We start from the raw sequence: 27,553 nt of genomic DNA, 5'->3' as shown, positions 1-27,553 counted from the left end.
CTACTGCCAGTCTTCATCTAGCCCCCTATCTCTGGGGCAGACGCAGTCTGTAATGGGCACTCATTGGCAAGGGGGGTGGACAGGCTGCCTCTGCCTATCCCCGGGTTACACCTCTGCAGCCCCAGGACCTCCTTGGGCCTTTACCAAGGCCTCAGCCCTTGCCTTCCCCCAGCACTGCTCTGCCCAAGGTACCCGGTGCTCCCAGGCAGCTGGGTCCTTAGTGAGACTGTCCCGCCTCACAGGCCTCTTATCAGGGCCCGCTGTGCCCTGATTGAGTTGGCCACACCTGGGGCTAGCTACTCACTCAGCCTCCCTCAGCTGCTCTCACTCCTTTTATCCCAGGAGCGGGGTAACCACACTGCTACAAGGTGCCTGACTCCCCTGGATTTCAGTGCATGTCAGGGCTCCGCTTTAAATACTCTTACTGCTCCATAGTGATGACAGTGGCATTGCCAACTTCCATCAGCCACATTTGTTCTCACCGCCACCCTCTGGGCACGCCTTGGCACCAGGGGATGCGGCTCGTAGGGTGCCCCAAACCCATCCAGAAAAACAGACCCGCTGCTCCAGGCTAGGGGTGGAGATTGGAAGGATTTGCTCACATCCCAGCCCCCCTGTCCATAATCCTGCTGCTACCCAATCGGCCTCCAGGCCTAGTGTGCAATAACCTTTGGCATGCTGGTTGCTTCCTGGATCAGCCCAGCCCAGCACATCTGTCCTGCACTACTTTATCAGGGACTAACAGCCTGGCAGGGAGAAGCAGATCACAGCAGAGTCTTCGGCCTGAGCATAATGGGCACAGTGCCCTGGGACAGTGCAGGGCTCCGGCCACCACTTGTTTGGCACTAGGACACGGGACAGTGACATGCCACAAGCATTCCAAAAAGGCTGTAGGGGAGCGGAAATCCCCATAAACATCGGCGTGCAGATGCCCCGCGGTGCAGTCTGAGTGACGTCTGTAATTTCTCCATGCCCTGCAAAATCATTTCAGGGGAGGAAGGCAGGGGAGGGGCCTATCACACAACCCATCTCCTCTCTGACAAACACATAGGGCCAAATTCCACCTTCAGGGCACCTCCGCAAGCCCAGCATAGACTCTGGCTCCTAGAATATATTTATGGCACTACCCCATTGGCTGCATGTCTGAACATGCGTAGCTGACCCACAGCCGCAGCCAACGACGCATACACCTGCTGCATGTGCAAACCCTGCATAGGCAACAGGCAGCTGGTCTATGCTGCCAGTTAACGTTTCGCTCTCTTCCAGGCACGTACACCTGTGATGCTAAAGGGGCGTGGAAGAGCGAGGAGCTGGGGACCAAGCTGCCGTCTTGTCGACCAGGTACCTAGAGAGCTCTGGCATGATGCACCACCAAACGAACTGCCGTCTCGTAGCAGGGTTGTTTATGCCATGAGTAGGCCAATCCATCATTCGCTCTCCAAGGGGTAACAGAGCATGGCACAACTGGTACAGATTGGGGAAGGTGGGGGTCTGTTCAGCACAGCTCCGCTGGCTTCACTCCATGGCTGGGGCAGCCCGATGCCTTCACTATACAGTGGTGCCCCAGGTTGTGATCCGCAGGTACGTCACCTTAGGAACACCTGAGCAGCAGGCAGGGACAGTGAGAATCCGCAGCGCTGTACGCAGGGGATGAGGGGCCTTGTGGCTATAAAGGGCAGAGCAAGGAGCAGTAGCTGTGTGTCGCCGAGATGGGGCTGGATTCTGAACACTCCAAAGTCCGCAGGAGTTGAGCTCCGGGCGGGCGGTTCAGGGCCATCTCTAATGCCAGGTGGCCAACTCCTGCCCTGCAGGTCATCAGAGGTGTTAACGCGATTGCACTGGTGGAACTTGGCCCAGCACCTTAGAACCTGCCTCAAGCCGCCACCCGAGAGCCCAGCAAAATTCAGACACCCGGCAGGGGCGGACCTCTGGGGGGTGCTGTACTGGGCCCGCTGAGATCTACTCCGACAGCACACCGTGCTCCACAGACGTTTACTGAGTGGTCCCCACTAGGCCCCTGGGTGAGAACTAGCCCCACTTCACAGCTGGAGACACTGAGGCTGAGCAGGTAAGGGTCTGGCCCCAGGTGGCAAGGAGAGGCATTGTCCGAGGAGGGAATTAGGCTCAGCAGCTGCTAGGTACCCTGCCTGCAGTCAGACACCTCATACTGTGGCTTCGGTGGCCGATTGCCTAAGGTCAGTGGCTGTTAATGCAGGTTTTCTCTGTGTACGCGCACCCAGGATGCAGTGTTTTAGGAGCAATTAGACCCTAGAGTCTGAGCCACAGAGAGAGACAGCAAAACCTCAGCTGGCTCCTGGGTGAGGAAAGGCATGTATCTGTTCCTCTCCCACCTCCATTCCTTCTCCAGCTCACTGCCTGCTTTGTCTCTGGAAAAGAGAGAACCCCCGACTCCTGCCCTCCCTCTGATTGGCACACACACCTCACTCCAGTCTCTGGCAAGCATACGGCTTGCTACAGCTGCACTCCAGCCAAACGTGCCCTGCCTTACCCGCCCACCCCCTACGGTGCGTGCCGCTATCTCCTGGGACCCCGCAGGCCAGCAATGATACCTCTCAGCGGACATGAAAAAGGCAAACATTCCCCTCTGCTCACAGCACATACAGCGTTGGGCAGAGCTGTCTGCCCTTTAGAAACACCCTCCCTCACCCTTTCCCTCGCCTCACAATGCACCCAGATCTGACCTGGCCCTGGGCAAATCCCAGCACGTGGTTTCTGGGAATATTTGCTGGGACTCGTTCAGGAATCCCACACTCCTTTAACGGTCTTGTCCCAAGAGCCTTTGTGGTCGGGATGCGCTGGCAGGAGTGTTTGTGGGAAGCGAATTTCAGGCCAAGCTCACAGTTATTCACTGAAACTGACCATTGCAGCCACACACTCCTGTATGAAGTGCTTGCAAGCTCCCCTAGTCAGGGAGGACTAGACACAATATCATGGGACTTGGCTGGCAAATCACACCGAACCGAGAGAGTGCAGGTGTAGTACGTTTCAACGACCCAACACGCTGTACCCGGTCAATCCAGAGACAGCCCAAGCTGCAAAGCATCTGGGTTTGGAACCCACCATCGTTTGGGATGTTTGGATCCCTCAGATCCTTGGCCCAGGCTGCTGGAATGCAGCCAGATGGTGGTGACTTCACTTTGCTCACTATCAGCTGAGCTCGGGTCCGACCTGTGACCTAGAGGTGAAAATGGAGCCTCATGTCCTATTGCCATTTCTCTCCCTGATCTCTCTCCCTCCCACAGTCTCCGTGGTGAAATAAACACAACCATGTTAATTTCAGCCCCATTCCTAAAACTCTTATTTTCTTTTTACAAAAACATACATTGTTAAATGGAAAAGGATAAAAGTCGCCAGAACATTTGTGTGTTCCCCCTCCACCCCCAAGGTTCAAGGGTTTTAGGGCCAATGGAGAGTGAAGAGGATTGATTACTCTGTGTGTGTGTGTGTGTGTGTGTGTGTGTGTGTGTGTGTGTGTGTGTTTTTAAGTACAATTATGGGCCCCAATCCTGCACTTGGATCTGCACGGACAGATCTCTGGAGGGGTGCACGGGTTTGATTGCAGGGTTGGGGCCAAAGCTAGAGAATAAATGACATTGTGGCTCCATATTTATGCTCTCTGAACCACTACCAAGGACACGGGAGTTGTCAGTCCTGCTCAGCCCCCTGGCCATCTAGTCCAGTAAACTGTTTCTAGCAGTGGCCGCACCAGATGCTCCAAAGGAAGGTGTGAGAATCCCCTAAGCTGTGACTGTGGCAACCTCCTCTTTTCTGGTTGCTCCTTGCCCCCCTCCACGGTGCTCCGGCTCCACACGACCGGGAGCCTTCGGTGACAAACATTTGGACTTGAGTCATTGGAGCTGCTGTTTGGGCTAGGGACTCAATGCAGGCAGCCTTTGTGCCCCACTTCCAGTGCGCCCGCTTCTGAGCCCCGAGGGCAGCCAGGAGCTCATAGAGAGTCGGGGTAATGAAACGTGACAGCGGGGAAAAAGCTGTCCAAATATCTGTGTCCGTTCAGCTGCGGTTAGATTCCTCTCCCCCTTTGGCTCCAGCCAGGTGCCCATCGCTACTAAACCCCTCTCTCAGCCCCTGCTCTGCATCCCCCATCTGCCATTAGCAAGAGCAGTTCCAGGGCTGTCAGTGTGTCTTATATTTTTATTAGAATAAATATTTGGCTAGAAGAGCTTCCTCTAAACGCGGCCCATCGCCTTAGGAGGAAAGGCAGCGTCCCGGCAGCCTGACAGCTGGCCAGAGCTGGGATACTGGAACTGTTTGGCTAAGCACATTTTATATTCCTGACAGTATTTGACATGGCAGGGAACCTAAACACACACACATGCATACACACACACACACACACACACACACGTACACACATGCACACACACGTACACACACATGCACGCACACACGTACACACACATGTACACACACGTACACATACATACACATATACATACTCATTCACACACATACATGCACACACACACATATACATGTATACACACACACATACACATACCTACACGTACACACACATACACACCACATACACGTACACATATACATACGTACACGTACACACACATACACATACCTATGCATAAACACACACTTACACATTCACACACACGTATCCATACACACATGTACATGTACACACATACACACACATGCATATACACGTACAAACATATGCACATACACATACTTACATACACACACGTACACCTACACACACCTACATGTACACATACGCACATGTGCATGTGCACACACATGCAAGTACACATACACACATACACCTACATGCATGTACACATATACATACACACACGTACACACCCACATACACAAACGTACATGTACGCACATACCTATACATGTACACACACATACATGTACATGTGCGCACACACACGTACACGTACACACAAACACACATGTACATGTACACATACACGCATACACACATGTACATGTACACACATGTACATGTTCAGACAGGCACGTGCACACACATATACACATATACACACATGCTCACACACGTACACAAGATACACATACACAAATGTACGTGTGCACACACATATGCATACACACACACCTACACACGTACACACACGTGTACACACACATACGCATACATGTACACATACACATGCACACGCATGCCCACTCACATACATGTACACATGTACGCATGCGCGCGCACACACACACATTTCCGGGAGGTTTCATCTTTTCAAGTCAGACTTTCCCCAGTGCTGGATTTCAGACAGAACAGTGTCATGCACGGAGGAATGAAGCTGATCACGTCTCTGCTCCGTATTATGGAGCTCAGCATTATTGTGCTTCCTTAATCACTGGGGCCCTCTCCCGGAGAGGCAGAGCAGTCTACCGGCTTGAGCATGTGGCTGTGAGCCATGAATCAACCGAATCAGCTACTTAGTGGCTCCCCACACTAAAGTCTGTGAGTGTCTGAATCTGTCCCTGGCTTGCTCTGTGACCCACTTTCCCAGGCACCAAACAGAACAGCTGCGATCTGTCCTCCTGTTGCTTTCTTTTATCTTCTCCGCTCTGTTCTACACCATGCCAGCCTCCCTCGGAAGGCCTGGCTAGAAATCGGAATTGCCAACTGTCTTCCTCTAGCGGGCATCTTTCCTTCCCAAGCGGAGAGAAATGAACTGGAGAAACAGTTAAAGGGGATAATTCACAGGCATGGGAGATTCATTTGGGGCCTATTGACTGCAGTGGGCTATAGATCACACTCTGAAAGCCTATACTGCAGTGCTTGGCAGCCAAACCGATTTGCTTACATCAGCCTGGCAAAGGGGAAGGTTGTTTGGTAGCCAGAAATGTGGTGGGGGCTGGAGAGGAATCACTGCTCGCGGAGTCATTAAGGGAAGACAATTCTCCGAGGTGCACCAGAACGCTGTGTACCCTCCAGGCACCATGCTCTGGAGAGAGCCGACGTATCAGCTGGATTTTCTTAAAGAACCCCTGTATCGAACAGATCTTGGGACAAGGAGCTGAGCCAGCAGTGAGAACATTTCCACCCAAAGGGGGCACACTGCGAGAGAGTCGGAGTTCAGTTCCCCCGGCTTCCCGGAGAGCAGGAAGTGTCGCATGAGTAAGGACTGAGTCAAAATTGCACAAGAATGTCAGGCTTCTGCAGAATCAGACGTGTGAAGCTGAAAGGGACCTCAAGAGGTCAGCTAGTCCAGTCCCCTGCGCTGAGACAGGACCGTGTAAACCTTCACCAACCCCGGCTGGTGTTTGGCCAACCTGTTCTTAAAGTCCTCTGCTGACGGGGATTCCAAACCTCCCTTGGAAGCCTGTTCCGGAGCTTAGCTGCCCTTAGTGTTAGAAAGCTTTTCCTAATATCTAACGTACCGATTGAACCCATTACTTCTTGTCCTACCTTCAGTGGACATAGCAAACAATCGATCACCATCCTCTTTATAACGGCCCTGAACATATTTAAAGACTGTGATCAGGTCCCCACTCAGTCTTTTCTCAAGACTAACCATGCCCAGTTTTTTTAACCTTCCCTCAGAAGTCAGGGTTTCTAAACCCTTTCTCGTATGTGTTGCTCTCCTCTGGACTCTCTCCAATTTACCCATATCTTTTCTAAAGGGTGATGCCCAGAATTGGACGCAGTACTGCAACTGAGGCTTCGCCCGTGCCACACAGAGCAGGACAATTACCGCCCATATTCATGTATTACACTCCTGTTACTACACCCCAGAATGACATTAGCCTTTTCACAGCTGCATCCCATTGTAGACCCAGTCGGTTTGTGACCCACGATAGCCCCCAGCTCCTTTTCAGCAGTGCTACCACCTCGCCAGTTATTCCCTGTTCTGTAGTTGTGCCTTTGAGTTTCCCTTCCTAAGCGTAGCACTCTGCTTTACTGAATTTCATTTGGCTGGTTTCAGACCAATTCTCCAATCTGTCAAGATCATTTTAAATTCTAATCCTGGCCTCCAAAGTGCTTGCAACCCCTCCCAAGCTCGGTGTCATCTGCAGATTTTAGTCATACGCTCCACTCCACTCTGCAAGTCACTAATGAAAATATTAAACAGTACCAGACGCAGGACTGACCCCGGCAGGACTCCACTAGGTACATCCTCCCAGTCTGATGGTGAACCATTGAGCACGGTCTCCCAGCCGCTTGGGCATCCATCTAGACCACAGCTCCCCAGTTTGCTTATGAGAATATGTCAAAAGCCTCACTCTAGTTTCATTTAAGTCAAGATACATCGTGTCTACTATTTCCCCCCACCCATCCACTAGACCAGTAAACCTTTGGCCTCTTGCTGTTAATATTTATTATTTCTCTTTTATTTCTGTATTTATTTCCCTGGATCAGGTCTTTATTTAGCATCAGTTTGCACCTGTCTTGTTAATAGCATCGATTAAAGCATTGTTTTAGAATGGCCATTTAAATTGAGACCCGGCCCTGCAGCCCTAGGACACTGCAGAAGACATGTAACCCGGGCCTAGTATTTGGGGGTCTTAGCATAAGTGGGATGATACCCACCTACATGGTCCATGGATAAAGACCAGAGGCCGGATGCTGCTCTCAGTGACACAGGAGCAAGGCCTGATTCAAGTCAACGGACTCCTAGTGCACTTAAGGTTACACACAGGCTTAGCTGCTTTGCTAACGGCTATGAAACCAGCTGAGCTACATCAGTGCAGAACCAGTGCCAGTGAGCTGGGGCTCCGCTCCCTGTTTCTGAGGTTCTTCTGGCATCGGCCCAGTAATATATCAACTGCATTAGGAAACCGAATGCTTTCCCTTTGAGAGCTGCAAGAAAACCAGTGATGTCTGTTGAGGGGACAGAAGATGGCCACAAGGTCTATGATGGGGCAGAAGAAAGGATACGGGGAGGGAGTCCATCCCATTAACTGAGCCACGGGTCTTGGGATCAATTCGATTTCATCTACACAGGCATTGCATTCCAGCTTGACTTGCACGGCACGTTGATGGCAAACCGGGGGTGGGGTCCAGCGCCATCCCAGCTGCAGGGCGGGGTGGGGTGGTGCAACTTGTTTTTGTTCTGTTTCATTTGCCAACCTAGGCTAGACCCGAAGACCGTCCAATGCTGGGCGAGGTGCACTGGCGGTGGGACCCTTGCAGCCTCGTTTCAGTGTGTGTGTTGGGGGGGGACAGAGAGCGTTCAAACTCTTCCCCCCACCCCATGAAGGTATTCTGGGCTTCAAAGGTGCAATGATGGATGACGCTAGGCAGCGTACATGCATCATTGCTGGTAGATTATGCCATGGGCCTATCTTTTCCGCCTAAGTGACGCTGATAATATGGCACATTGCCTACTCACAGCATGTCCTTCCTACAATGTGAGTCCGTCCTGTGGGGTCAGAAATCCAAGAGGAAACTCTGCCAGCAGCCTTCAGGGGTAACACATGCATTGGTAGTAGAGTGCAAGGGTAGTTCATTTAATTACATACATCAGTGACAGCACAGGACAGAGGTCACCAAGGGAAAGCAGGATGACCAAGAGGCAAGGACATGGGCAGGAGAGTCAGGAGACCTGGTTCTAATGCCGGCTCTGCCACCAATTCACTGTCTAAATAGACAAGACAGAAAAATAGGGAGAGGTGAAACTGAGGCACAAAGGTCACCCAGGGGATTAATGGTAGAGGTAGGACTAGAACCCAGGTCTCCTGAGGCACATGCCAGTGCCTTGTCTACTGGACTGCTCAGACCTAGTGATGGAAGTAATCTGGCCCTACTCCAAAGCCCATTGAAATCAATGGACAGACCCAGTGACTTCAGCAGACTCTGGAGCAGCCCCTATAGGTCCTGACTGACATTAACAGGAGCAGAATAAGGCTCTGGAATTGCTAAGCAATTATGGTTATTATCACCACCACCATCATCACCATCCCTGTCACAACACTAGCGTAATGGACCATGGCATTCCACTAGAGGGTCCCTTCCAACCCAAGTAATTCCACCTTCCACCAAGCTATGGAGGTACAAACCTATGGAGCAGGTGACTATCTTCAGGGACGCAAACCAGGTAGAAAATGCATGTACCCATTTTCCAGACATAACAGAGAGGGCTCATTCAGGACATGGAATTGGGGTGCCCATGTCATTTAAAATCAGCCTGCTCCACACCCTGGTGCATATATTGTAGGAACCAAACCTGCAGAGGCAGATGGGGTTGGGTCTTTTCCAGCAGAGATGTCCACGAGAATAAGGATTGTCCCCTGGGGACAGAAATAAGAGTATAGGGTTCTTAAGAGACCAATCCAAACTGGCATAATCTACTGGAGAATCGCCTTTCTACTGTTTCCTGTGGAAGTGCTCGCCCCTGTTAGATTAACTGTCCTGTCCTTTCTCTCACCAGTGTGTGGCCAGCCAGTTCGTCCTCTGCCTGGGATAATCAAGCGCATCATTGGAGGGCGGAACGCGGAGCCCGGCTTCTTCCCTTGGCAGGCCCTGATCGTGGTGGAGGACACGTCCAGGGTCCCCAACGACAAGTGGTTCGGCAGCGGGGCCCTCCTCTCTGACTCCTGGGTGCTGACGGCGGCTCACGTCCTCCGCTCCCAGCGCCGGGACAACACCATCATCCCAGTGTCCAAGGAGCACGTCACCGTCTACCTGGGCCTACATGACGTGAGGAACAAGAAGGATGCCGTCAACCGGACGGTGGAGGAGATCATCCTGCATGGGGGATTCGACATCCAGAACTACAACCACGACATCGCCCTGGTCAAGCTGAAGGAGAAGGTGACCATGGATGCCTACGTAATGCCAGTCTGCCTGCCCCAGTTTGAGCACGAGCTGGAAGGGCCTCACCCCAACACCTTGGGCCTGGTAGCCGGCTGGGGCATCTCCAACCCCAACATCACCGTGGACGAGATCATCAGCTCGGGGATGAGGACGCTGTCTGACATCCTGCAGTACGTCAAGCTGCCGGTGGTGCTGCATGCTGAATGCAAGACCAGCTACGAGTCCCGCTCAGGCAACTACAGCGTGACCGAGAACATGTTCTGTGCCGGCTATTATGAAGGGGGGAAGGACACCTGCCTGGGAGACAGCGGAGGAGCCTTCGTCATTCAGGACCCCGGGACCCAGAGGTGGGTGGCCCAAGGCCTGGTCTCATGGGGTGGGCCAGAAGAGTGTGGAAGCAAGCAAGTGTATGGGGTGTACACCAAAGTGTCTAACTACGTGGACTGGGTAGAGGAGAAGATGGGATCCTCACAGAGGTGGACATTCCTGGATCCTGAACTGAAGAGATGAGCTCGCCCCAGCCAGCAGGCACGACTCTGGTCTTCTGCAACCGGTAGCAGCAACTCTAAGTCCCCTCCAGCCTTATTTCACGGGGTTTGCTTGGCATCACCTTCCTTCATGTGCTGTCGTAGGAAACGTCCACTCGGCAGCTCATGGGAAATGAGCTGATGGGCCTCAGCCAGGTTCCTTAGCGGGACAGGCATCCACCTCACCCAGAAGATACCACCACAACTACCTGGCCCCTGTGCCAGCGTCTCCGCAGAGGGGCCAAAGAATGGGTGGGGCTGTGGAGACTGACCTGTACCCTCACGCTTGCTGGGGGATGATTCTTCAGGTCAGGGTTGACGTACCCTCACGGGGGAAGCCGTGCCTGCCACTGCCTGACCTACATCTTGCGCTGTGCAGAGAGGCCATCAGCACCCAGGGCTGTCAAGCCAGCACATTCCACCAGCTCTACACCCACTTCTGAAATTCCTCTGGGGTGGGGAGAGGCAGGAAAACCCAGCTGTACCGACACAGGGCCCACAAAGCCCTTCACCCTGACTCTAGAGAAAGAACTCACCTCCTTGGTAGCAATAACAGGGGAGGGGAGGGGGTTCTTGCTGATCAATTTATCCTGCTTTATCTTCAAACCAAACTCCTGCTGGGAGCTCCCTTCAGCACCAGGCAGTCGGCGGTGTCCTAACGTCAGCCCAGAATAAAGGCCATGGTTCCACCAGGGCTTCTGGCTCAAACTGGCTGGGTCAAGGCACCAGAATCAGGCCCTTAACTGACATGCATTTGGCGGCAGGGGGGTCACTGGCCCGAATTCAAAGTGAAACAAGATATCCCAGCTCTGTCTTCTGAGGCCAGGTCCTGATTATCGTTTACACTGATGTAGATCCAGAGTCACTCCACTGACTTCAACAACCCACTGGTTAGCAAGAAAGCCCCGGTGCACGCTTTCCCGGCTGTTCCCGCCTCTGTCTTCTCAGCTGGCTTTTCAGTGTGGACACACAGGAGCAAAGGTGTGAAATCCATCCCGCTCCCTTCCATTGGTGCCCTAGGCTGGAGTCTGGGAGGAGGTTTCCTCGCTCCCTTTCCTAGTATAGCATCAGTAGTTCAGTGATGATAAGGATACGCCCGTTCCACCTGTGCCATGAGACGCCTATAAGCACAGTACACGGAGGTGCACTGAGAGGCCTCTGTACTGTACTACGCCCAGGCTTTTCCCTCTTCCCCCTACAAAGCGCAGACTGCCAAGCAACGGCCTGAGCTTATCCCAGATGGGGAGAGTCCGGGTGCATTTCATGGCATTTACTATGCATGACCCTTCCCCTGCTCTAGAGTTAAATGGGCCACATTGTCCTCGCTGAGCACGTCATGCTGGGACTTGCAGCGATGGAGCTTAACACCATCAGTGCCTGGTGAGAGGACGAACCCCTCTTGCTAGCAAACCCAGCTTGTTCCAAGAGCGAGATGGGCAGAGGATAAAGCAGAATAAAGCCAGGTAAAGGAGTGGGGCTTGCATCCACGCTCTACACACACACACACACAGCTTGGCAGGCGTTTGCAATCCTTTCCTTGCACTTCATTTCCAGCGGGGTATGCCCCATGTGAGTTCTCCTTTGCGTTGGAGGGTTCCCAAAGCCAAATTGAATCAAACCTCCCGTGGTTGCACATTGAAGCCACATAAAACTCCTGAGTTTGAATGGCTTCAGCACGACTCCATAAACTGACCCAGATTTGGGCAGAAGTCAGCCCCAGGCTCACTGGAGACTCATTTCTGGGTGTGGTGCATGTCACAGCTACCGGGCAAACGGCACTGCTGACCCCTCCTGGTCTCTCTGAGCGCCTCCCCCATCCTGAACCTCAGGCCTCGAGTCGTCAGCCAGCATAGGGTGGAATCACACGATTCTCCCTCTCTCAGACCGGGTCTGGGCTACACTCCCATTACGTTCAGCTCCTGCAATGGGCCGGGACGGTGGTACCCAGTGACCGGATCCCTCCTTAAAGCAAAGAATCGTTTATTTACCATTTCAGCGAAAGCGGCTTTTACAGACCAAAACAACACACTCCGTGCACGTCTAGCTCGCCAGGTGTTTAAACCGTCACCCTCATGAGGGTCGGTCTCCTCTGTGTCCTTGTGAACCCCCACGTACACTCCCATAGCGATACCGGGTAGTTAAACGCGGAAAGGTAGCTGCTCTCCGATGGATACGTGCATGTAGCTTCTGCTGGGCCAAACCTTACTATTCTGGCTTGGTTTTACTCAGACCCAGGGAGCTTTGCCTGGGTACGGGGTGAGCAAACACCGAGCTAGACCCTCAGGCTTTGACCCACAATCATTTAAGCAGTCGTATAGCAGCAAGAGGAGCGAGATCCTCCAGAGACCAAAGGAACGTGTCTATTGTACACACATGCTATGGCCTGTACTCCCGACTATGCCGTGTAGCTAGAAGATATTATATTTTTTGTACTCTATTCTGTCAGCTGTCGAACGCTGTGTATGGACTGTCTGTATCATTCTGACCGGGAAGGAAATAAAGCCCTGGTATGTACAAAGCATGTGTGCTGGCAATCCACTGTTCTAACCGGGAGACTGCCAGCCTGAGTGAAGTTCATGGGACTGCCCCCTGCATTCACCCTGCTGTGCTGTGCTGCTCCCCTTCCACAACCTCGGGGCTTCTTCTTTCTGTGCATCCCCTCCCAATGCCCTGGCACCACTAGCGTTATCCTCTTCTTAATCCAATCACAAAAATAATGCATCAAAGCACGGGGAATAATGGGACGGGTGAGGCTCACCAACGCCCAACCCCTGCGGCCACGGGGAACTCGCCATATGTGGATACACCTATTTGATTCCAGCAGACAATCCCTGCTCCCAAAGGGAAGTGAAACATCACTCCACGGTCCTGCCAATGTGCCCTTGGGTGGGGATTTCCTTCCTGACCCACAATCAGTTTAGCCCTGTGTGCATCAGTGGGATTCAACCTACTAATGACCAAGTGTCCTCTCCGTGCTGAAGACTGCAAATCGCACTCCTCTGCATCAAGACCATCTGTGATGTGTCTTCGGGCAGAGAGGAAGGAGCAGAGGAACTCATATGAAACAAACAAATACCTCCATGCAAACATCCTTCTAATAAAGGAGAGAGAGGGACGATAAAGTACACCTCTACCCCGATATAACACGAACCAATACAACACGAATTCGGATATAACGCGGTAAAGCAGCGCTCCGGGGGGGTGGGGCTGCGCACTCTGGCGGATCAAAGCAAGTTCGATATAACGCGGTTTCACCTATAACACGGTAAGATTTTTTGGCTCCCGAGGACAGCGTTATATTGGGATAGAGGTATATCAAAACTGGGGCTAACTAGAAGGCTGCTTTCAAAGTTTCCAAGTGGTTTGACAGCTTTTCATGCCGTGCCGACCCATCCCCAGCTGCTGGCATGCGCCGTGCCAATCCACCACCCCAGTTCTAGCTCTTTGAGTGCTGGTCCATCTTCCAGCATGGGTAATTCTTTGAGTGCAGTTCACCCCCGCACAGTGCCAGGCCTTTGATTCCCATCCCATCATCCCCAGTGAATAGTGCCTTCCTTTAGAAAGCGTAACCTACATAATTCAGAGTCAGACCATGGGAGACCATGGACCATGCACATACTGGATTTATGATCCATCTAGCCCAGTATCCTGTCTTCTGACAGTGGCCAATGCCAGGTGCCCCAGAGGGAATGAACAGAACAGGTAATCACCAAGTGATTCATCCCCTGTCGCCCATTCTCAGCTTCTGGCAAACAGAGGCTAGGAACATCATCCCTGCTCATCCTAAGTAACAGCCATTGATGGGCCTATCCTCCATGAATTTATCTAGGGTCTGTGGGACCCGGGCTTGTGGACTCGGTGTTTCCAAGGCTGGGTTTACAATCGCTGAACCTGGGTCTCCCAGCCGTGCTAACGTGTCTATAGTGCACCATGCAGACCTTCTGACTCAGGTCTGCAGCTCGGCCTGCGTCCGCACTGCGGCATGACCAGCCGTCGACCTGAGTGACAGGTCTATGATAGAGCTATGAAGACCCTGGTTTACAGCGCCGTGGAAGACAAACTTTCCATGATGTACGAGCATCAGTCCCATTGACATTCAGTGTTATTGGTGCTTCTAAGTCACTTGGTCACCTCTGGAACTCTCCCCGCCTACTGCCGTCGGCCTCCTTGGCAACTTGCCTGCATAAGAACTGAGCCAAGGGACTCGGGACTTGTCCCAAAGTGCAGCTACATTTTTAAAGAAAAACAATATCTCCGGAATACAGGCTGCAAAGTGAGTTCCTCCATGAGCCTTTTCTCTCTGGAGGCCTGGGGTCCCCAATGGTTGGGTCTCAGGGATGCTAAGGGGCCATATTTTGCTCCATGATAATCCAATAACTCCCAGGTAACTCCATCACACTTATGCCGGATATATTTAGAGAAATGACATCAGATGCGGGGGAGGTGAACTGAGGGGAAAGGGGTCTTGGGAACTGTTTAGAATTCAACAGGAGATGATTTCTTGTTGATGTCTTGTAGTAACATCTGACTAGGCCGAATCCTGAAGTCCTGATGCACTCTTCACTCCAGTTTTACTCAAATTCCCAATAAAACAGAGTAAACAACTGATCTGGGGATTTGCCTCCATCTATGCTAGAAAACTTGGCATCTCAGGTGGGTTTTGTGTGTGTCTCTCTTGTGTCTGACCTTACTCCTTGCGGTTTCAGTGTGTGGGAAGCCAAAGTTTTCCAGGAGTTGGCTGGCCCGGATTTCCAGTGGACACTATGCCAAGCGAGGAATATCTCCGTGGATCGCCATGCTGTATAGGGGAGGACAGCCCTTCTGCGGAGGCTCTCTGCTAGGTAAGAATCTCTTTGGTACTCAGCGTAATCTGAGATTAGACCACGGAGTGCATTGCAAAGCCATGAGTTAGACACTGAATGCTCAGTGACCGTGGAGGGCTATGAAGGTGTCTCTACATGCAATGGGTCCCATGCAACCTTGGAGAGCAGAGTTTGTTTTACCGGGAGAAGGAAATTCAGATCAGACACCAGGGTTCTCCCCTCATCTCTTCAGACACGACATAGGTGCCGGCTTCCTCCGAGCCGTGCTCAACCCCCCGCTCCACCCCAGCCCCTGCCCCCACCCAACCCCTTCCCCACAAACCCCCACCCCCCGTCCCACCTCTTCCCACCCCTGCTCCGCCCCAGGCCCTGCCCCCATCCCATAGCCCTGTCTCTTCCTGCTCTGCCCCTGCCCCTGCCCCACCTATTTCCTGCCCAGTTCCACACCCTCCTCCCAGCGTGCCCCATCCCCACTCCTCCCCCTCCCTCCCAGAGCCTCCAGCATGCCGCGAAACAGCTGATCGTGGCAGGCGGCAAGTGCTAGGAGGGAGGGGGAGGTGCTGATCGGCGGGGCAGCCAGCGGGCGGGAGGCACTGGTGGGGAGAAGGGGGAGCTGGCTGCCAGTGGGTGCTAAGCACCCACTAATTTTTTTCCGTGGGTGAAACACGACCTTTAACTTCCAACCAGGCAGCCAGCAGAGGGGACAATTTAATACCTTTTTCCAAAAAGGCATCTCCGACACCCCCTCGTGCTGCCCTGGGACAGAAACGGGGATGGTTTGGAGTCCACACACAAGACATGAACCCACCAGTGACTGGCCCACTAGGCAAGAATACTGTTAAGTGAGCCATGCCCCTGGTGTCTGAGCACACGCACTGCTGGGGGATGGGCTATAAAGGAGATATACGAACGTAAGAACGGGCAGACTGGGTCAGGCCAAAGGTCCATCTAGCCCAGTGTCCTGTCTACCGACAGTGGCCAATGCCAGGTGCCCCAGAGGGAATGAACAGAACAGGGAATCATCAAGTGATCCATCCCCCGTCGCCCATTCGCAGCTTCTGGCAAACAGAGGCTAAGGACACCATCCCTGCCCAGCCTGGCTAATAGCCATTGATGGACCTATCCTCCATGAACTTATCTAGTTCTTTTTTGAACCCTGTTATAGTCTTGGCCTTCACAATGTCCTCTGGCAAGGAGTTCCACAGGTTGACTGTGCGCTGTGTGAAAATAATACTACTTTTGAAGCAAAGATATGCTCTGCTTTAAACCTATGCTGCAGGGCTCGATCCTGCATAGCACGGTCACTCCTGCGGGGAGGCCTAGGAGGGGAATGAGCACCTCCGAGCTGCATTAGCAGGCTGAGGCCCAAGTGTCAGACCGTGTCCGATATGCCTGGTCCCTGTGCAGACCTTGAACTCTTGCATGCCAAGGCCTGGGCATGCAGGGGGACTGAGCCCCTCTGTGCGAATTCTGTGCCTACTGCTTACCTTGCCTGGAGCTCCTGCGTGGGCTCTGCCCCCAGCGGCGGGGGAGCAGAACGACCTAGTGCTGCCCGCTGGTTTCCTTGCAAAGACTCGTGGAACTCTCCCCCACACACACACGAAATACCGACAGGAGCGGGGTGGCTGGGTTGGATGGGCGCCATCTCGGGGCAGTGGGGAGCAGGAGAGCGCCTCCTGCTGAGCAACTCCTGGGTTAGTTTGATGGATCAGCGGCTCTTTGGCCACCTTCTTGCCAGCTGTTTCCTTTGACCAGCCAGTAGCGGGTCTCAGGGCCCCCCTCCTGGAAGGCCCTGAGAGCTGGGACTTCCCTTAGGGTGAGTGGGCTTTGGCGGCCTCTCACTTGTGTTCAGCCCCGTGCCCCAGGAGTGTGGAGCAGCCCCTCTGCGCATGGGGTGAAATTCAGCACAAAGCCTCCCTCCCACGTGAGCCCCAGTTCAACCCAGAGTCCAGCACACGGGGTCTGCGTCCAAATTGGGCGTAAGCGGTGCCTGGCCCTAGTGTGTGTGACACACACACACACCCCTCCGCGGAAGGAGTTCAGATGCCACAACTGCCCAGCCCTGGGGACCAAGAAACCCTTCGAAAGCAGCAGATGGCCTGGAGGGGATCCGATGTTTTCTCAGCGTGGTGCACTCCATGGAGCAGAGGTGTTGAGAGATATCACTGATCTGTGTAAAGTGCCTGCAGAGCCATAGATAAAAGGTTCCATGTACTTTATAAGCAGGGTTATTGTTAGAGAGGAGGACGGGTGTTGTGAGCTATCCCGTGGGTGGGGACTGGGCTGCACAGGTGTTGTGAGCTATCCCGTGGGTGGGGACTGGGCTGGACAGGTGTTGTGAGCTATCCCGGGGGTGGGGACTGGGCTGGACGGGTGTTGTGAGCTATCCCATGGGTGAGGACTGGGCTGGACGGGTGTTGTGAGCTATCCCGTGGGTGGGGACTGCGCTGGACGGGTGTTGTGAGCTATCCCATGGGTGAGGACTGGGCTGGACGGGTGTTGTGAGCTATCCCGTGGGTGAGGACTGCGCTGGACGGGTGTTGTGAGCTATCCCATGGGTGGGGACTGCGCTGGACTGGACAAATGTGCTGACTCTGTTATGTTCTAGGAACCAAATGGATTGTCACTGCTGCTCACTGCCTCCACGAGGAACTGGAACCGGAGAACCCAGTGTTCCGCAGCTCGGATGTTCTCAGCCCTTCATCATTCAGAATAATACTGGGTGAGTGACCAGCAATCAGCACTGCACACTGGCTCAAGGGGTGGCCATGGGGCAGAGACAGGTCACTGGCTACATGGCCCTCCAGGCGGGCAGAGGCATGGCCATCTCCCACGATCCCATGGCCTGGGTAATTAAAGGCAAAGTGGGCTCAGGCCAGCACCCTTCATGCCATTCCCCTGTGCGATTGCTGTGTGTGTCCTTGGTTCACACACTGGCTCACCACTTCCTCCAGGAACCCTTCAATATACAGCGTCTGATGTTCTCTGTGGCTCCTCTCTGCCCCCTCCTGCTGAGCTGGGTTCCCTGTCGCGGGAGCCCCACAAGCTAGTTGTGCCATGATGATATGTTATGTCTGCCAGGCACAAATTTGCTAGGACGTGTCCTGCTCTGAGCTCTTTGCTTCTCCAAGCCCCCGAACGACTTTAATGGGAATTCCCTCCCCTTTGGGAAGGCAGGGTGATGGCCTCCCATAACTGCATGTAGCCACCTCTCCCTGGCCGTCCTTCCTTCACAGGGAAACACCGGACTTTAAAGCAAGACGACACGGAGCAGCAGCTGCAGCCGAAGAACATCATCATCCACCCCTCCTACAGGGCGGCCACCTTGGAGTACGACATAGGCCTGGTGGAGCTGTCTGAGCAGGCAGTGCTGAATGATTACGTGATGCCGATTTGCTTTCCTGATGGCTCGCACCACAAAGGCAAGAGCTGGCTCTCTCTCCTCGCCCACCCAGGGACAGTGGTGGGCCAGCTCCGAAACGGGCAACAGAAAACTGGCTACAGCTCTTGAGATTCAGGGACTGACCTTGCAGAGGTGCCAATCGGTTGGCCGCTCCCGCTGCGAGCAGGCCATAAAGCCCAACTGCCAGGCTAAACACAGACCGAGGTGGTAACCAAAAGATATGTGCAAGACAGAGACCCCAAGGAGGGTGGAGAGGAAGTGCTTATGGTGCCTCAAGGGGCTATTAGTGAGAGGCCATGGGGCAAAACTGATCCAAAGGCTAGAAAGATTTTCACGACACCCAGCCTAGCTGTGGGCAGTTTGTTATGGGATGATGGCATTATCTCCCCAAGGGAGGTTTGGATGGTCCTTCATGTCAGTCACTGGACAAAGTGCTAGCAAATATGCGATAGGGACAAGCTTGACTTGGGTTCAGGATGGACTAAATGACCTAGAGGTGCCCAGCTCTGACCCATGTGATTCTTTGATCCAACCCCCGGAGTTTTTCCTTTCTCTCTGGTTCTCATGGCTGCTGTGTTCTTTATCCCCTTGTCTCTGGGCAAAGGGGACAGAGGACTGTTCCAAAAGGCATCTCCTCTGCCTGAGACAGTCAGACACAGACTGTCTCAAGAACCGCTCGCCATATGTGTGAGCCCCACATCTCCCCAGGCAGCCGTCCCTCCCGAGACCTGCTTTGCTTGTGACCCTCACTGCACCTAGTTTCGGAAGAGGGGACTTACAAGCTAGGATCAGTGCCTCAGGCCAATATCAGAGCAGCTAAGTGGAAGGATGCACTTTTAAGGATTAACGATGCAGCGGGCTACATGAAAGGAATTTATACGCCTGCCCTGGACTCCTCTTGTAAACCAAACCAGGCACGTTGGATACAAAATCTGCTTTGGGGGAACTAACAGTTGCCTGGGCACAGGCCAGTTCTGGGGTAGTGAAAGAATGGCTTCACATAGTCTGATTCACTGCCATGTTCAGCAGGGTCCAGTTAATAGCAGAATCCTCTTCCCACACCCGAGTATCCCTTCGCTAGCAAACTCTTCTTGATTTTGCTTTCAGATGCCATGGTCATTGTCAGCGGATGGGGGAAGGAATTCTTGAAAAAACGCCCTGAAGCCTTGATGGAGGTGAGAATTATTAACCTGAGAATACCAGGATCTAGGGGCCGGAGCACAGGGATGGGGGTCCAGCGTTCTGCCTCTGACGCCGGCCTCCTCTGTGACCTTGGGCATGTCACTTCCCCTCTGTGTGCCTCAGCTACCACAGCTGTAAAACAAGGATGCTGGTGCTGGCCTCCTTCTCGGCAGCCGAGTGAGAGTTCGGTTTGTCCAGCGCTGGGAGCCGAGCAGCACGACGGACACGGCAGGAAGTGCTGCCGTCGATGCAGTGCAAGGGCTGCTGGAATCCTGGTAGTGCCTTGCCTGGAAAACTCTGCAGAAAAATGCATCTGTCTAAAGCCAGAGTGGCTCCAAACTCCATGCCTGTTGGGTACACCGCTGCAGTCAAACAGCCACCAGGGCCTTGAACGGGAGTAAACCCACCTCTCGGCCTAGCATCATTTCCCCCAAATCACTGCATGCGGCCGGCGACCTGGGAGAAACCAACAGACACGTGTTGAGCAATGAGCAAACACGAGCGCTTTGCTCAACTGCTTCACTCGGCTATGAGGCGTCGGGGGCTTTGAAAGACATCGATTGCGGACCAGGCTGCCAGCAGCAGAGTCCAAAGGAGAAGCAGGTCAAATCTTCAGCATCAACTGGAGACGTGTAATATCAGCTGTGCTAATGGAATCCAAATGGCTTGGCTTTCTCTCCCTTTACAACAGGATGTTCATGAACGCTGCATCAAATGGGAACATGGTATATTCGACTCACTCTAGCCCCACCAGGCCTCACCTGTTGCTTCAGTGTGATCTTAGTTTGCGGGTCAGCCCAGATGGCTCGTCCTAGTCATCCTTTTCCCAGACAAACCCCAACAGGAGGTGCTGGGGGACCTACAGGCAGATCTCATGGTGCCAGTGTAGCCCATGGAGCATAATTATTATTTGTTTGGATGATGGTGGTGCCCACAACGTGGTCAAGGGCTGTCCACATACACAGGAACACGTGGTCCTTGCCTTGAAGAGCTTAAAAATCTAACGGTTTGTCTCCACAGCAATCTGAGGTGTGTGTGCATTCATTGATTAGATTTCAAGGCCTGAAGGAACCCCTGTCATCACTTAGTCAAACCTCCTGTATAACACAGGCCTTCGGACGTCCCACCAATAACTCCTGTTTGAATTCAGCAATGGGAGCGTGTTCCCAGGGTTTCTGGCATGCTCGCACAGCTCACGCTGTAGCCTACGCTGCTGCATCTCCACTGATATTTTTCACCAGGCTAGCATGGGTAAAGCTAGCATGGGTCTGTCTACCTGATCCGGAGTCACACTTGGGATTGCAGTGTAGACAAAACCTACAAAGTCAAGAAGAGCACGGGAGACAATCAAGGATAGGTAGCGTGTGTGTGTGTTTTAGAAAAAAATACACAGCCGCCCTCAACCTATCCGTGGTTAGCAGGCCAGTTTCTTGTAGCCATCATGGTAGGGGTGGGTCTGAAAGGAGGCCATGTTGGTGGCCTTGCAGATCAGTTCTCGGAGGGCAGTATGGAAGAAGGTGCAACGAGGTGAGTGGGAGAAGCAGACAAGTGCATGGATGAGGCTGCGGCACTGGTGGGGTGATGGGGGCAGGGAGCAATGCAGTGGAGACCAGAGCAGATCAGGGAGGGTTTATTACACCTTTTGGCAAATATTGGGAGAGTCCATAATCATCTGGCACCTCGGAGCCTCACGTCCACCTCCTCATCCCACCACCTCTGCTTAGCTGTGTCCTCGTGTCCCTTCCTGTTCCTAAGCTGTGTTCGTCCCTTCCATTACTGGATTTACTCATGCCGGTGGCTTTTCCAGCTGGCTCCCTGTTCCATCGCACTTTGGGCCAGACTCTGTGGTCAAACACACGAGTGTGAACGGGAACTGCAGACACGTATCTGAGGGCAGGATTAGACCCTTTGCGTGAAGGCATTCGGCATGAACGCCCACACCTACCCTCTTCTAGTAGGACATGATGAGGAAGCTTTCAGTATACACAAGGAGCCGAGTCTTCTCCATCTCTGATTTCTATAGGTTAACTGATGTGGTTACAGGTGTATGCCCCCACGCCGGCTTGTCGTGGTGGTCTGACCCCTCTGACAGCGGCTTGGCCACGTAGCAATTAAGAAACCTGCTACAGCGTTGAGTACAGGGGGAAGGCTCCTTTGGGTCAAGCACTAGACACTTTTGCTTTGGGATCTAGATGTTCCAGGTTCGATCCCTGTTTCCGACCCCCAGCCAAGGGTGCCTATAACAAAGAATAAAGGATGTTTGGGCTTCTGCAGTTGTAGCTGTGTCAGTCCCAGGATATTAGAAAGAGAAGGTGGGGGAGGTGCTTGCAGAACTCAATTTGTGTTTTCTTTATCATTTCAGTGGATAATATCAGTGTTTATTTATATGCTTTTTTTTTGCAATTTTTATCAATTTAAATATTCACGGGTGTGGAAAATCCTGGGCCGTTCAGGCAAAGGTGGGGCTCAGACAATTATTTCATGCCAGTTGAGGCTGAGATTCCAAAAGCAAAAGCTTCATAAACCATTAAGATGCAAACTGCGACCATCAGATGTCAACATTTTAGCCTCGACTCAAACACTCACAAGTTCTCAAGCAGCATTTTTCTGCCTTGGGCCACGTGTGAATTTCAGTTGCTCTTCACGGAAATATTTTTCCGTTGGTTTGTGTGTGTGCGGTTTGTGTGTCTACAGAGTTCGGTGTGTGAGATTTAGTGACATTTACCACTACAAATCTGATCCTTCCAAGCCTACGTAGGTACAGCAGGGGCCGCCGCTAGCCAATGGGCACCTGGTAACTAACTGTTTTTCCTGTCTTGCAGATTGAGATCCCACTCACTGACCACGCATTGTGCCAGGAAGCCTATGGGAGGCTGAAGAAAAAGGTGACGGATGATATGATCTGCGCTGGAGAGAAAGAAGGTGCAGCTTGCTTCTAAACAAACCAGCTTTGGTGCCAGGGTGTCCTTCCATCCGCCCCAGCGGGAAGGTCTCACCCTCATGCTGCCTGTTAGACACCTGGCGAGGGGGTGAACTCGAAGGGGGTCACAGCTCTTTACCAACTCCTCGTCTGAAGAGGGGGCAGAGGGCACGTCACCCTGTGCAGAGGCCAGCTCGAGGCTTACGCGCCACCCAGCAGAGCTTACAGTGGATTGAAGAGATGCACAGCCCTTGTGCTGACCCACCCCGTGGTGTGACCCATCAGCATGGCCCCATCTGCTTCCCCTGCACAGGCTCTATCCGTCAGGGGACGCGGATGGGGCTCTGTGCCCTCAGGCTGTGCTGAAGGGCTGGGGCCAGCAGGGGGCTCTGTCTGGCAGGGAAAGAGCAGTACTCCCAGGGTGCAGCCTGCAGCCCCCCACTCAGAGTCCGTGTCTGCCTCTCCAGAAGAGGAGGGTGACTGCACTTTGTGGCTGCAGCCGTGGGGGAGCAAGATGGGCAGGGAGCCTGATCCTGGCAGCCGAGACGGCCTATACGGAGCCCCTCCTGCTTCCCATCCAGACAGATCCCTCTGCTGACTCTGACCCTTCAGCGCAGCCCTGTCCGGTCATAAAATCATAGAAGTGTAGAACTAGAAGGAACCTTGAATCTAGTCCGCTGCCTTCACAACAGGACCAAGTACCATCCCTGACAGATTTTTGCCCCAGATCCCTAAATGCCCCCCTCAAAGATTGAGCTCACAACCCTGGGTTTAGCAGGCCAATGCTCAAACCACTGAGCTATCCCTCCCCCTTACACTTTTGATGGGGTCATGCCCCACACTTTGAAAATCTCTGATCTAATGCAACCAAAAGTTTTGGGGCTGTTGTCAGGAATTCCTGGGTGAGCTGCCCTGGCCTGCATCAGACGGGACATCAGAACGGATGCTCACCGTCTGGCCTTACAGCCATGAACTCTGGGAAGTTCCGCAGTGGGGATGGGCTATGGACAGAGGTTTACTCCATGCAGCTCCTGCAAGGGAATCAAAGGGGACGCAGCATCCGGTTTGGTTCCGGACAGATAGATTTGCCCATACAATGCCAGGTCCTGTTTCCTGATAAGATGTGGTCACATCTTAACATCTGGTTTTCACATCTCCTTGAAACCAGCTTGAGAAGTTAACCCATATTTTCTCCTGTGCTGGATGTCTTTGGATTGGGGTGACCAGATACCAAGTGTGAAAAATCAGGACGAGGTGGGAAGTAATAGGTGCTTATATAAGACAAAGCCCCAAACATCAGGATTGTCCTTATAAATTTGGGACATCTGGTCACCCTACTTTGCATGAAACATCAAACCAAGGTCCTGGCCACATGTAGTCACTAAAAGTTCTACACCATTTTCCATATCAGAGTGTTAACTCTGATGTCCTGGCCAAATTTTAGGTTGGGTCATTCTGCCTCCCTCTATTTCTCCTTTAGTTTCAACTAGGTCCAGAATTCCTCCTCCCTTCCTGTCTTAAATCGCTTCTCAGCCTTGCTGTGCGCTGGTAAAGAGTTGCCAAGTTTGCCACTCAGAGGTGGCTGCATTTTAGTGGGGGCACGCGGCTAACCCTGTCCGTAACTTTGAAGTAGCAATTTCCAAAGTCTGCAGCACGTTTGGGTCCCTTGGGCGCCCCAGAAATGACCAACCTTCTCTTCTTCCCGCAGGAGGAAAAGATGCTTGTAGCGGAGATTCAGGGGGGCCCATGGTCACATTAAGCAACCAGAATAACCACTGGCAGCTGATTGGCACGGTGTCCTGGGGAGATGGATGCGGGCAGAACGATCGATACGGAGTGTACTCCAGCGTGTCCAAGAGCTTGGCCTGGATTCAGCAGGTCACTGGGGTGGAATATTGAATTCTCTGGCCTGCTCACAACCCCGGCTAGGCGAGAACAGCTGGGAGGTGCAGCAAGTTTGCCAGGTCTGCAGCAGACAATGAAGTTGGTGATACATAAATGGGTCGTTCCGATTTCTGCCAAAAAAGCCACCTCAGGGAGATGCCTTGGATGCCTCAGAGTGTAAATATAGTGGCAGGAAAGGCCGAGACTGGATTCCTGCACCTACCTGAACTGACCTGTGACCTGAGCCCATCTCTGCAGCCAACCCTGCGGGGATAAGTCAATTTCCCTTTGGTTGCCAGGCACCGACAGCCACGCACGGACAACTCTGCAATTCCTTGTAACTGTGCGCTTACCAGGAAAGGACAGGATAAACCTGATGCCATAATCAATACTAATGATTTAGACTGGGGGGAATCCTGCCAGAGTTTGGGGTTTTACAAAGCCCACAAGACTTTTTTTTTTTGTTTTTAAAAAGCTGGGGTTTTGCAAAACTTCTCTGTTATGAAACACTGCAAAGGAAAGTTTGCTCCTGAAACCAAATAATTATTTTTAAGACCATTGAATATTTGTAAAGTGCTTCTAATTAATTGGCAGCCTATGGTATGCAAGCAAAGGGCCCGATGCTGCAAATACTTAAGTATTCCCTATTGTGATGCTAATGGGAGCATTCAAAGTACACCTCTACCCCGATATAAAGCTGTCCTCGGGAGCCAAAAAATCTTACTGTGTTATAGGTGAAACCGCATTATATCCAACTTGCTTTGATCCGCCGGAGTGCGCAGCCCCGCCCTCCCTGGAGCACTGCTCCGCATTATATCCGAATTCATGTTATATCGGGTCGTGTTATATCGGGGTAGAGGTGTACTATGCCCAGTAATATTTCCAGGATCAACCCCGAAAAAGATAGTATCAGGGGGTAGCCTTGTTAGTCTGTATCCACAAAAACCACGAGGAGTCCGGTGGCATCTTAAAGACTAACAGATTTATTTTGCCATAAGCTTTCGTGGGTAAAAAACATTTCCTCAGATGCATGGAGTGAAAATTACAGACACAAGCCTGAAAAAGATACTCCTTCTGGGAATAGAGTGGATGAAATTCACCCCTCTGTGTAAAGCCAACACAAGATCTATATCACATTTAAGTCAGAAGTGGGACTTAGGTGGCATGTCCGACTCTGCCCAGGGGTGAATTTTTACCTAGGCAGAAGAATGTCTTTCAAAACATGCAGCCGCTCCAAATTCAGGATCTGCCAAAGCAAAAGGGTCCTGGACCCTTGGATGTTTCAAGTTCTTTCCTCAGCGTACAACCCATGATTGTTAGATGGGCTCTAAATTTGGCTCTAACTTCTCCATTCCCTTTCCCAATGACTTTGTTGTCTCTAGCAGGCAGCTGCGTCTCAGTAACCCACAGGTTAAACAATGTTATTCTTTCAACACCCAATATTCATACCAAGGGAAGGGGAGCGGGAGTTACAGCGAGCGGAACTTTGTCCAAATCTATGCCCTGATTCTGACCCCCTTGAAACCAGTAACAAAACTCCCCCGGACAGAGCAGCAGCCGGGTCAGACCCACTGCCTACTGGAATACACAGGCCTGCCAGTGGCATTTAGCATTTGCACTTGAGGAGTTACCTGTCTGATACTCTAATTAAAGCCTATTAAAATTAGCTGATGCTGAGACAACCGGTGCCCACAGGATCGATCCAAACCCACTGAACTCAACAGACAGATGCAAATTTCAGTGGGCTTTGAATCAGGCCCTAGGTCACCCTGGCTCCTGCTGGGTGATGCTCACCAGTCGAGTACCAAAAGGCTGCAATGATCACGTAATAAAGCTCCCCATTCTGTCAACTCTGCCAGCTTCAGCGTCGGCTTTTCCTGGCTTCGTTGGCATGGTCTGAAAGGTCCACCAGACCCGGTCGACTCAGTCAGTCCACAGCGGGCAAGCCAAACACCCAGTGATCCTTGCAAGATGCAACATGTAACACATGCAAAAAACACCTCAAGCACATAGAAGATGTATGCAACGTATAGGAAACACAGCGCATGTGCAGCACTCCAACGCGACCTGTGTAATACTTGGGCTCGTATTCTCTCTGGCCTTTGAGCTACCGTAAGGGCCGCCGTTTAGCTATTGCTCTTCTAGCATCGCTCAGGAAGGAAGATCGGAAGCAGGTCTCTACACCTGCAGGTGAACAGGGTTTGTTAAAAATGACTATGGCTTGCACCTGGCAGTTCGAGTATTTATAACCTTGTAACAGCCTGAAAGAAGCACTCGGCAGCCAGCGGGGAGATAGCTGCACATAGGCTGAGAACAGAGAGAATAACAGAAATTAACAGTGTGGCTGGGCAAGTAGCAAGCAGCTACCGTCCCAGAAAAGTACATTTCACATCAAACTAGCTGAAAACCAACCAGTGCCTCTACTTCCCTGCCATGTCTTGAGTGGAGGGGTCAGCTCTCTGCCATAGAATGGGGAGTGGGCCAGACACTGACCTCTGAGAGACCCTGGTGATACAACCTTACTGGCTGTCTTTCTCCCCTGAGGAATTCAGGATGGGGGCGATATCGGGGGCATGAGGGGGATGGCAGGTAGAAGGCCACTGGGTTACTTCCCAGAAAAGACAGTAGAAGGGAAGAATGGGGTGACCTGTTGTGGGGTGAGAGATCTCAGCTCAGCCAGGCAAAACCCCAAGCCAGGTGAGACTCACCCCCCCCCCTTTACAACACTCACTCAGGTCTGTGATACAGGAGAGATGGGGCTGAAGCAGAACCCTGGGTCTAAGCTCTGAGTCGGGAGCCAAATGTCCTGGCCCTGACCCTGATCTCACTGGTACTGGCTTTCCCCTGGGGTGAGCGAGAGCAGAATCAGGCCCCAATCTCCCCAAATCCCTGCACCAAAGGCTCCTAAGGACCCTGTTCATTAAATGCACAGAGGTGCTGTGCTGGGCTTTGGCCCCTCTGTGCTCACCCAGCAGCTGATCCTTGCAGCGGAGGGCTAGAAAACAGGGCGCAGAGAAAAGA

The 27,553-nt window shown here is 52.6% G+C and overlaps 1 protein-coding gene across 3 annotated transcripts in view; it reads left to right on the top strand.

Moving 5' to 3' along the window:
* MASP1 (mannan binding lectin serine peptidase 1) overlaps positions 1–25,095 on the top strand; it is a 64,265-nt gene extending 39,170 nt beyond the window's left edge. Inside the window, exons 10-16 of one of the 3 annotated variants that reach the window (XM_034782681.1) lie at positions 1,267–1,341; positions 15,027–15,161; positions 17,752–17,865; positions 18,380–18,565; positions 19,654–19,721; positions 22,551–22,650; positions 24,357–25,095. In XM_034782681.1, the coding sequence (XP_034638572.1) occupies positions 1,267–1,341; positions 15,027–15,161; positions 17,752–17,865; positions 18,380–18,565; positions 19,654–19,721; positions 22,551–22,650; positions 24,357–24,547 (869 nt within the window). In that variant the 3' untranslated portion in view covers positions 24,548–25,095. Of the gene's footprint in view, positions 1–1,266; positions 1,342–9,407; positions 13,524–15,026; positions 15,162–17,751; positions 17,866–18,379; positions 18,566–19,653; positions 19,722–22,550; positions 22,651–24,356 lie in introns of those variants that run through there. The other 2 variants (XM_034782682.1, XM_034782680.1) reach the window with 2 other exon arrangements.
* The last annotated feature ends 2,458 nt before the right edge of the window (positions 25,096–27,553 follow it).

This window comes from Trachemys scripta, chromosome 9, assembly GCF_013100865.1.
Source record: "Trachemys scripta elegans isolate TJP31775 chromosome 9, CAS_Tse_1.0, whole genome shotgun sequence".
NCBI classification, from domain to species: domain Eukaryota; kingdom Metazoa; phylum Chordata; order Testudines; family Emydidae; genus Trachemys; species Trachemys scripta.
This window is presented reverse-complemented; position numbering and strand designations above follow the sequence as displayed.